The sequence below is a fragment of the Condylura cristata genome, unplaced genomic scaffold (genome assembly GCF_000260355.1).
Source record: "Condylura cristata isolate star-nosed mole 26May11 unplaced genomic scaffold, ConCri1.0 scaffold00005, whole genome shotgun sequence".
NCBI lineage: Eukaryota > Metazoa > Chordata > Mammalia > Eulipotyphla > Talpidae > Condylura > Condylura cristata.
In genome coordinates this window covers 30300338-30311907 of record NW_004567106.1, presented here as the reverse complement: position 1 = coordinate 30311907, position 11570 = coordinate 30300338, and the positions used below count along the sequence as shown (strand labels likewise).

Below are 11570 nucleotides of genomic sequence, written 5' to 3'. Positions count from 1 at the left end.
GATGGTGATATAAGAATGAGAAATGCACTTGTACTAGAGTCCAAATGAAGGCGGGAGCACCCTTCTCTGCAAAGGCAAGAGTGTACACTCCAATGTGTATCTAGTCATTTACAAACTTTTTGGCTCCTCTAGCTTGGGCTACGGGCGGGAAGGAGGAACATGAGAACAGAGTCAGAGAACTCAGGTCGTGAGAGGTGGACACAGGAGCCTAGGACAGTAGGCACAGGATGGGCAGGAAGAGGCTCCCCTGGCAGGGCTGGGCAGCAGCTTGGATAGAGGTGTAGCCTGAGGCTGCCTGGGGGTGCGGGACCCTCTCGATCTCCAGGGTGGTGGATGAGCGCACTGCCCATGTGTAGGTGTGGACTCCAGTCTAGCACACGGACGTTAGCACCTTCGTCCCTGAGTGGGAAGCCATGGTCCACTTGGCATGGTTCCTCCGGGCTGGCAGTAGCTCAGGGTCATGTCCGTGCCACCTCCGTGACATCTCCGTCCTCACCTCCAGGGACAAGGGAGAGGGTGTTAGGGTGGTCCCACGATCACCTTTCTGTTGGGTCCATGGAAGTAAGCATGCAGGGAAAGACTATGTAGGAGAGACAGGCACCTGGGCTCCTGGCTCAGGAGTAGCCGCCGCTGGCCACAGCCACCACCAAGTACAACTCTAGAGCATACTGCTTCCTCCTTCCTGTGATAGTGTCTAGCTATTGCGTTGGGCACCTTTTTCCACTTTTTGACATTGCTTTTGACAGGGCTCAATTAAAATATTTACGAGTGTTTTCTTGAGTCTCTGGCCAGATAATTACCCTGTCTTCCATGAAGGGCTTAGTTTGTTCTCTGCTTTGGGTTTCAGCCCCGACCCTGCCCTCTGAACACCCACAGAGCTGAAATGTGGTCACTGGGAACGTGTACAGAGGACAGAAATGGGAAGAAAACCAACAAGGGGATTAGCTGTATCCTCATATCTCCAAGGGACTGTTGAGGGCAGAGGGAGCTGAGAGGCTGTGACCTGCCTGACAAAACAGAACCTAGGCTGTGCTCAAAGACAATAGGAAGAGTTTTCTGTTCAACATAAAAGTGAGCATCCCACAGTTTCTGACACAGAAAGAACAATTGATAGGTAGTAAGTTCCTGTCACCAGAAGCTGACCCAACACTCCTTCCTGGGACATTTCTCTTTGCAATTCTCTGTGGATGTCCCTTTTCCAGGTCCCACCAGCCTCGGATTGGCACATTGGAGGGCTGAGCCTCACCCTTCCTGAGCCCCTGGGATCTATGAGCCATCACACTCAGCTACTATGATCCTGTGTCTGTACCCAGTCACCAGATAAGGCTGTGGACACTCACTGGGTGGCAACAAAAAGAGTTAAAGAGGAGGGAGCCAGTCAGAGACAGTGGAGGCAGGTGAGTGGGGAGCTTAGCTCTACTGAGAGGCTAGTCAGAGCCCAGGGCCGCCCCATGGCCAGCAGAGGGAGCCCGCAGCACTGCTCCTGGACACCATGGCTTGGACTTGGAGTCTGGGACACTGAGCTTTCATCTTTCCCCTTGAAGCAACTCTGTCCTGAGGGAAAATATAGGTACTTTCTGGCTGGCACACTAACTCATTCCTCGACGACATCTTTCCCTATTTCTACAAGTGCATCAATGCTATCTATTCAGGTGTGTGCCCGCCTCAGTCCTTTTGTCTGTCCCTCCTCCAGGTAGGCCCTCTGTGTTCCTGCCTCTGAATCCAACTCTGTTTTCCTAGTTCTTAGATATCTGTCTCTGACCTTCTTATTCCCCTGTCTCTTTTTTCTCTGTGTGTGTGTCTCCTCACCTCCTGGCTTTTTTTTCCCTCCCCACTCTTCCTCTTATTTAAGGTTAGAAAAACAGAATCGGGGGATCCCTTTAATCCTCTACTCCCTGCTGCAGGACAGTAAGCTTGGATCAGTCCAAAAGAGAGAGGGATAAAAGGTGTTTTTAGGTTCAACTTGATCCAGAAACTCAGAATAGACTAAGTTTAAAAAAAAAACAAAAAACAAGAATTAAAATCTGTCCTAAGTTGAGATTTCCATGGTCTGGACAGGGGAGAGGGGGCTCAAGATTACTGGGAGTTGGGGACTCCATGAGTAAAGAGAACCTGGAAAGTTACATACCTCTTGGTTGAGGAAGCAGTACAGGATGGCAACAACAAAACCCTATGGCGCCAAAGGATAAAATCACGTCAGAATCTTCGGTTCTGGCCTCAAGATGTCTATGCCTCCCTTTCCCTCACCACCCCAGCCTGTGGCTGAACCAGGCCTTTGAGAAAAAGTAGATGTATGCAGCAGGCATATTGCTCATATAATCATCGCACCCCATCTGCCAAGGCTGTGCTCTTGGTCCCATTTCTCTGATTTTCTTTATTTCTGCATTCCCCAATACTGGGCCATAGTAGATGCACAGTAAATGTTGAAAAAATATGATGGATGGGTGAATAGATGGGTACATGGGTAGATGGGTGCAGTTGAATGAATAGAGATTGACAGAAAAATGACTGTCAAATAGATGGATGAGTGACTAGTTGGAAGAATAATCAGCCTAGTTGCCCTCACCCTACCAAGGTAGCCAACCACTCCTGTGGGCACCTCCCTTTCTCCCTCCTTCCAAGGACAGCCTGTGGGGCTGTCACCTGGAAGGAGCCCAGTCCCAGCTCCAGGGGGAGGCGGATGCCCAAGCCGGCACTGTCAGGCAGGAAGTTGAAGATGATGTAGTGAATTCCAAACAGCGGGATGAGGAGAAGTGTTGACTTGGAGAGACGCCTGTAGGAGAGAACAAGCCAAGTTTCTCAAGGAGAGAATAAGAAACTCCCATGCTCCTCCTGCTCACTCTCACTGCCCACCAGCTCCCACAGCCTATCTACATGCTAGCCACTCTAGAAGATACTGTCATCGCCATTCTCACCCTTACTTCAGGCCCATGGGCCCGCTGTGCCTTGTGCCAAACACTCTTGTTCTGTTTACTCCAGCCAAAGTCTATGCACCTTTCAAAATCTAGTTCAAAGACTACTTCCTCTAGGAAGTCATCCCTGACCATTCCCATCCAGAAAGGATCTTCTCCACAGCTCCAGTAGAAATTGACCCCAGTGTTTATCAGCCTACTAGGCCTCGTAACCATCCGTCTGTCCCCCAGTGTGGTCCCCCCGAGGGCAGGGGCCAGATCTCTCTACTTGGGGAACACGGGAAGGAGCATGGGATCATCTCCCTCCACACAATACACACATACACTCACACACACATTACCAGTACTGAGACTGGGTGTGGAGGCTGCCCTGGGCTGGCTCCAGTTTCCTTAGCAGGATTCGGATAATATTGAGAAAAAGCCCAAAGTTCACCTGGAAATAGAGGTACAGGATGGCAGAAGGCAAGGGTCAGTGGTGGTCTGGTAGTTTGACCGGTCCTTTTTGAGGTCCCAGAACCCAAACCCTTGTGACAGAAGATTTTGCTGATAGGTGGGTACTTAGATCCTTGCTCTAGAACTTGTGGCCTGGAAACTGGGAGGTGCCAAAATGGCTCACAGGGGGTTAGGCATCATCTCTCTCTAGTCCTAGGATTAAGAGTGGGAAGTCAGACCTGGTCATTCTGCCTAAGCACCTTTCAGGGTCATCTGTGACTCAAGGCAGGTGGCCTACACTTTGCAAAGTAGCTAACTGTGGAAAATCAGCGCTCATGAAGTCATGCACAGTCTGGCTGACCTGCTTTCTGCACAGGAGCAGGGGGGCCTCAGCGTCCCTCCACTCAGCCTCTCATAGCAGTGGCGGATGATTCATAACCGGGACACTGGAGTCATCCAAATTCTGAGTGAGAGGAACCTGAGCTCTGACTCAGACTACCCTTCATTTTACCAGTGGGATCTTGAGGGCCAGAGATGCCTTGCAGGGAATCTGTGGCAAGCTGGGCTGGAACCCAGAGTCCTGACCCCCTGCATGGAGTCACATCTTCTGCTTGTCACCTGCGAGGTTGACAGAATAAAGCAAAGGCTATTGGCACCAAGAACTGACCCCAACTGAGAGGACGATGGGCCCTTTGATGATCCACCAGTAGGGGGAGCTGTCATCCAGGTCCCAGCACCTACAAAGTTAATAGGAGGCCACGAACTCAGTGTCTGGAAAGCCTTTTTCTAGGGGACTCAGCCATCTCCCGCATCCCTTTCTCTCTACCTAACAGGTCTCCAGGCTCCTCTCACCTCTGTCAGTCAAGCTTTCCACCAGCCTCACCCCCCACCTGCCATCCAGCTATGTCTCTCTCAGCCAGTTAGGCCTCCCTACTAAGGAGACACCCCAGCACAGGCGGAGCTCTGCTTTCTTTTGACCTAGAAAACTTCTCAAGAATGGATGTGGATGAACTTCTTGAAAATCCATCTGTTTATTGCCTCTTGTTGGTTTCACCAATTCCCTTGTTCCAGAGTGCCCCCACTGATAGACCCTTACCCCTGCCCTTTCCTGAACCCAAAATCCCACCCTTCCTGCCACCCCTGTTCATGCCTACTGTGTGCTAATCACAGACTGTCTTCCCTCTTTCACCCTGCCAGCAGCCTCCCCTTTCCTCCCCAGCTTGGAGAACAGCGTGTTGCCTGATGGTCATTCTAGGCCCCATGGGAACCTGGTACAGGTATGTGGCAGCGCCTGGACTCACGCAATATCTTCAAAGGCCAGCTTGCACCCCACCCATGTTCCAGTGAAGAACAGGGGAAGACCTGGGGGTGGGGTACAGAGAAGACAGGAGTGAGGAATGTGCATCCTCAGATCAGAGACCTGTCCCACCTCCTACTCCCATTGACAGTTCTACAGGGCACCATGAAGCCAGGGCCAGGGGGTGCCCCAAGGCCAAGGGCCTGGGTCCTAATCTCCGACACTTGCAGCAGGACTGTGAGGGTCCTTCCTTTTCACTGGACCTCAGGTTATCATCAGTGAGCTGAAGGGACCTTCCCGAGAACTCCATGAGCAATCTCATCCCTTTCCCCCACACAGTTTACAGACCAGCTTACCCCAGCCAGCAAGAACCAGCCACCAGAAGGCTCTCCTTGTGCTAGGTGACGTGGAGACCAACAGGCAGGTCAGGTAGACAGCTTCTGCCAACAGCCAGCTGAAGTTGGTCATGGTGGCAAAATGCGAGGTGGCCACAGAGACCTTGCACACAACCTGAGGATCGGGGTGCTCCAGATTTGAGACACCCAAGTCTCCTCTGCCCCACATAGACCTCAACCCTGCAAACTCCATCCACTTGGGGCTGCTTCCAAGGGGATATGCTGGTGTTAATTGTATTGACTAGAAGCCCAGAGTTGGGCTCAAATTCACCCTCTTTTTGCTGGGGAATCCCCACATCTTAGTGTTTCACCTGTAAGAGGGAAAACTTGCAACACCTGTGTTTCTCATGGCCTTGTAAAAAACTAAAGGGAAACTCTGCATAAGAATTACTACTCTTCTCACTTTACCCACATCCTTCTCAAACTCTAGTCAATCCCTAAAGCTGTGAATATGAGTGCTATTTATTCCCACGAGGTTCCACCCTGTGAACATACACACACACACCCCTTCACTCATTCATTCCTTTACTGCATCTGTCAGGAGTGAGAAGCACATCTGTCAGGGGTGAGGAGCACCACTCTGAACACAGAAGGCCCAAAGTGGCCCCAAGTCCACGCTAAACTGCCAGTGATATTGCTGTCATCACTCATCTACAAAATGGGACCGCAGTGAAAATATATGTAGGATAAAAGGAGATAGTATATGTGGTTAGGGTAATGCCTGACACATAAGCTCTCTTTCTCTCTCTCTCTCTTTCTACATATATATATATATAAGTGTACATGTATGTATAAAGGATATATTGTAGATATAACTATTATGGCTATAGGACCTCCCATGTCCTGGAAGTGCCCAGGGTTCTCCTGCCTGTGAGGCTGGTTCCCACTGGGCCCTCTCCCTCCCCATGGGTGCTGCTCACTCAGCTCCAAAGCCCTCTCCTCTTCAAGGACCTCTCCATCTCTCCCAGCTGGCAGCCCCCTAATCTGCCAGGTGCATGTGCCCCTTGGGCACCAGGGTGCTTCTCTGCCCAGCCTGTCAAGCACCCATGCCCAACCACAGACAGACCCATGCTCAAGGGAGACCTGAACTGAAACGCCTGGCAGACTGAAACGTCATCTAGCTTGCAATATGGGACATGGGGTAAAAAGGGAATGGAGACCATGGAGTGGGAGCAGCAATGGGAATGACATGGGTTGGCAGCGTGGTCCAGGAATGCATGAGGGTGTAGGACTTGACCTGGGGACACAGGGGACTCTCTCCTGTTCTGTGATTGGCAGTGTTGGAGCCCCAAGTTCAGCCCACAGGGCTGACCTGGCTTCCCAGGTGCAGCTCGGTGTGTATCCACCCGCCTCCCCCCACCACCCCCGTGCCCGCTGTCACCGTCATACAGTGGAGAAGCTGCAGTGGTCTGTGTTCTCGCCGTGGAACAAGGCGGCGTCCTTCAGGAACACAGCTGCCGCCTTGAGGATAAAGGTGCTGAACAGCTGGGTGTGGATGTAGTTTCGGGGGCAGTGGAGCCTCCTGGAATGGGCATGGACAGATGAGAAAGGAGGCAGAATGGGAGAAGGGCTTCTGATGTGTCCACAGCAGGGGCCTGGCATGGGGAGGCTGAGGAGGGCTGGAGACAATTGCTCTGGCTGGGTTGGATCAGGTTGGATTGGATTGGATGGAGCTGAACTTAAAGTTTCAGTTTGAACCTTACAGGAGAGCTGACCAACCACTGTCCGGGGCCCGGAGTTGGTGAGGGACAGGGGACCCCAGACCCTGCCTTCAGGAAGCTCCTAGTCTGGAGGACAGGTGCAGAAACAGCAGGGGGTGACCCACAGGAGACTTTGGGTGGAGAGAGAGGTAAGAACAGACCCACGGGACAGGAAACAGCACAGACCTGAGTGTGGGGTTCAGCCTCTGAGGTCTGGGGTTACTGGTCACAGGGTGGGGGTTGGGATCCATGGAACAGGTGAAGAGTATACTTCAAAGCAGGTGGGATCTGAGCTTTGCAGTTTGGCAGATGAAAATACATTGAAATGAGAGGAGACAGCACCCAAGTGAAGAGAATGATCTCCACCTGAGCACAGGCATAGAGCCGGAGCGAGATCTGGGCGGGCGGGTCCACATGCAGATGAGAGGGAGGGAGGAGCTGGGAACGGCAGTGGTGCCCAGAGCTGGAAACCCTGGAGACCCGGGTGAGGAGGGGGCTGGGGCTGCGGACATCAGGAGCTCCAGGAAGGTTCAGGAGCAGGGGACAGAGATGGCAAACCTCAGAGAAACCAGGATGATGATGGCCAGGAAGAGGGCCGCGACGGAGATGCTGTGGCCCAGCGTGTAGATGACCTTCACCGTGGAGAAGTAAGATCTCTGCAGAGGGTGGACACAGAGAAAGTCTCAGCCACTGACTGAGGACTTTGGAAGAAAGGAGGCTTCGTACTAAACATGACTCTTCACCCCCCTCAAAAAAAAAAACTCCACATCTGGAGGCAGGACTGTCTGTGGAGAACATGAAAAGCTCCCTCTTCTAACGGAAGCAGTTGATTATAGCCTGTCTTGTCTGACTCACTGCTGAGGGGGACCCTTAACACTCTGCCTCTTTGGGGATGGGAAGCCACTGCTTCAGAAACTACAAGTCCCTGGGCAATGACAAAAGCTCAGGAGGAAATTGGACTTGTTTACTGACATCCAGCTTGTCATCAGCTTGGAACATGTCGTCCCCAAGAATAAAGGACAGCCAGGGACAGCTGCATAGAAAAGCTCATTTTAGGCCCATGTATTCAGACCCATCAAAGCTTAGCATGGCCCAGGAAGAGGTGGAGATGAAGGGGGCAGGGGTGGGGCTGAGGAGCCGGTCCCTGAGAGAGCCCATCCCTGCTGTCGCTGACTCAGTGTTTTCACCTGAGGATAGTCAGGCTCGGGCTGTGCGTCACAGGGCTGAGCGGGGAGACATGAGTTGTGGATGTGGAAGCCCCTTGCACTTCAGTTCAGAGGTTCAGAGGCGTGGGGTGCGCTAGCTAGGTGAGGGAGGGGGGTCCTATGGTCACTCTGGCCTCGCATGTCCCTCACTTGTCCATACACAGCCTTGCACACGGCTCCACAGACCAAGCACCAGAAAAGGGACAGAGTCACCTAGGACAGCTAGGAGGCTGCTTCCCCAGAGCCACTCAAAACGTTCCTGCTCTGGAAGCCCTAGGCACAGAGGGCATGCCAAGGTCAGCGCATCTCTCCACCCTGCCTTCGGCCCACTTCCTCCAAGCAAAGTGGCCCATGAGCCTTGAACAAACCAGCAAAAGATCCCTCTATTCCAGACTCTTTTTAATTACCTTCTGGGAATCTGTCGCAATTCATCTTCCAACATGCCAGCTGGAAACACAACGGCAGCTCTTCCAGCCATGCAGTCCACTACTCCCACACACATCCACAACGACCCCCCACTCCGAGAGGCCACGAAACTCCTACCTCTTCTATCAGCAGCTCCAAGGGCACGGGGCAGGCGACAGGGTATGGTGGGAAGGGCTCAGACCAGCCCATGATGGTGCAATCCCGCTTTACGGCCCCTGGGGGAAAGCACAAGTGGCGAGGCTCTGGTGACTTCTGTCCCAGGAGGTATGGCGGAGCCTCGGCCATCTAAAGCGCCTGGCAGGGGCGGCACACACAGCTCCTCTCTGAGGCTGACCCGGGATGGCCTTCCCTTTGGAATCCAGGTCCAGGACTGGGACACATTCTGGGCCATCTCACTCTGGCTTCAGAGTCATCATGTATTAAACAGGAGAATCATTGCCTTGAGCAACAGAGAAGAGTGAGTTGGGGAAAAAAAAGAAAGTTCTTTCTCCTGGAGGGACTGTCCACTTCTGAGATCCAAGCCCGGAGGTGAGCCCTGACCCTGCCCCCACCAAGTGACGGGCAGCATCCGAGTGGTTACCCAATCCTGGCCCCCTCACCCTGCAGCTGGCCCTCATGCTCACGTTGGAGAACATTGGCCCAGCACATCTCTGCTCCACTACTAATCCTCACGCCCTGTGGGGTCAGTCTCTTGTTCTCTGGTCACCTGTCAGGAAGACATGTTCAGGGCCAGAGAGGTTGGCTGACTTGCCCAAGGTCACACCAAAAGAGGCTAAGTCGATGACAAATCCAGTCTCCCCGACCCCAAAGCCAGGACTGTGTCCAGCATGTTCTGCCACCACCAGAGGACACCACTTCCCCTCCCCCACCACACCCAGCACCCTTCACCTGGTTCTGGACTGAAGTGAGAGAAGAAACTTGGGCAAGGGAGGGTCAGCAACTCTCCAGAGCCTGCCATCGGCCAGCACAGCAGCCCGTCCCACATCCTGGGGCAGCCTGGACAGCAGATGAGAGCACAGTGGATACTTGTGGAGGGAGGAAAGTTCTCCCACATTCTGAATGGTGAGGTTCAAGGAGATGACAGAGTCGGACAGCCACCTCCTCCCCAACCCCGTACCCAGGGTGGTGTTGGGCTCCTCCTCCGTTGCCTGGAGACATGCACTCTCTTCCTCTCTCAACTGGCTGATGAAGTCACACTCGGGGTGCACATGGCCCAGTATCTGCAGGGAAGCGTGAATGGGATAAAGCAAGCCACGTAGGTGCTCCTGTGGGCTCTTGAAAACTGAATACGCTAACTCACATGGCAGAAGAGACTTTGCAGGTGGGGTTTGGTTAAGGGTCTATAAGAGAGAGAGAGATGTCAGTGAGAGGTAAGGAGATATGAGGATGCAAAATGGCAGAAACAGAAGAGTGTGTGGGAGACAGAGACAGAGACAGAGACAGAGAGCAGGAATTCCTAACACCTCTCCCTCCCACTGCCCCAGGCTAGGGAGAAGCTGAAACCAGCCACTCTACAGGCTAGAGCCCCAGCATGTGAGGGACCCCGACTTTACATGCAACCTGTACTGTGAGCTGGTGCACAGTCCACTCTGTCATGCAACATACACATCCAGCCAATCAGTGTACATCTCCATCCTCAAGGATTACTCAGAGGCGGAGCAGAGTGTGGAAAGGAGCCAAGGAAGGGTAGTGAGAGCTCCAGCACAAAAAGCCACCAGAGGTAGCACAGGCGCTGAGGAGAGTGATCTTTCTGAGGGCCTGAGGTGGTGGCATGTGAGCTGGATCTGAGAAAAAGCTTTTTTTTTTAAATTGGTGGAGAAAAGAGCTTCCAAGATAAAGAAAACAGCACTTTGTTGTGCAAAGATGAGGGAATACAGAGTGCAGCGTGCATGGGGAATCCTCACCTGCAAGTGGACACAGACCCTCACTCAGGCACGTGCACACACCCTCAGTGTCTAGGGTCATGTCAGCAGACTTGTAATTCTTAGTGTTCTTTGATGAGTGCGAATGACATGCCAGGGGCTAAACGAGATTGTCAGGAGACCTCAGACACCAGAGTGGGGACAGTGGACAGTACGTGACCATGCAGAAGGACTCTAGGACCCAGCCACAGGTCAGTGGACAAGGAGAGGAGCCAAAGACTCAGCCAAAAATGGGGTACCCCACCAGCCAGGCCTTGCAGGGCCCGACTCCCCCATCCTGACATGTGACCTTATTCCCCCGAACCCAGCTTGGGCTCAGCTTTTCCATCTCTTGCTTGGCTCAATGAGCCTCAAGCTGCAGATTCCACCTGCCACCCAGGTTCTGGGGCTCCCAGACTTACCTCTGACTTCCTCCCCAGGGATCAGTGAATCATCTTCCCTGAATCATTTCACAGCAGAGTCCCAAACCTGTCTCCCCCCACTGAAGACTGAGCACAGGAACAGGGGTGGGGAATTGGCTTATCTGCACAGCCAACCTAAGTGTAAGCTGGGGGTGCTGACAGTTATGAGCTTTACCTGTCCCTTCTCCACTGCCTGGCGCCCACCCCAGCTGGATGTACTTCCTCAGCACCTGTCAGAAGAACCACTGAGATGGAAGGAATTAGGGCCCCTGGGGGTAGACTCCCACCAAAAGGATAAATAGAAGCCTCCATGTTTTCTGAGAAAAGGAGGAAAATTCAGGTCCTCACCCCCTCCATCTCGAGCCCATATGGCCCTGTGGCCCCCCCACCTGTACCTCAGGGAGAGAGGTGAGAGGGTCAGAGCTGGCTACTCACCATGGGTAATGGGCTCAGCAAACAGAAAATGCAGGTACCCCACACCTTGCTGTCCATGGTAGGGGTTCATCAAGTGACTTCCCGAGTCAGCTTCTGTGACCCTCTTCCTTCCTGCTGTCCCCTTGTGTGTCCCCTGCCACCCCTCCCTCTGCCTCCTCTTCGCAGGTGACTGCATAGGCAGGAGCCAGAGAGGACAGAACCTGATGAATAGTCACCAGGACGGAGGGACACTGCCTCACAGACAGCCCTTGCCCTGGGAAGGGACTCCCTGTTCCCAGAGGGAGGGGCTGACCTCTCTCACCCCCTTCCACCTGTTCTGTTAGCCAGCCTGTATGTCTGTCCTGACAGAAAAGGACACCTTCTGTCCCAGTCACTCAATATATTTTCCAGTTTCTTTTCTGAACCCAGCTCTCTGCTGATAAACACTGAGAGCCACCCCAACCCC

General features: G+C 53.1%; 1 protein-coding gene across 1 annotated transcript; it reads right to left on the bottom strand.

The window, feature by feature from the left end:
* Window positions 1-370: 370 nt before the first annotated feature.
* On the bottom strand, window positions 371-11182 carry GHRHR (growth hormone releasing hormone receptor). The gene is made up of 13 exons (XM_004676832.1): window positions 11126-11182; window positions 9485-9587; window positions 9256-9363; window positions 8485-8582; window positions 7295-7392; window positions 6426-6558; window positions 4998-5151; window positions 4646-4706; window positions 4012-4081; window positions 3254-3345; window positions 2644-2773; window positions 2129-2170; window positions 371-496 (listed from the first exon to the last, which is right to left on the bottom strand). Exons 1-13 carry the CDS (start codon window positions 11180-11182, stop codon window positions 371-373), a joined length of 1272 nt encoding a protein of 423 aa, XP_004676889.1.
* Between the last annotated feature and the right edge of the window lie 388 nt (window positions 11183-11570).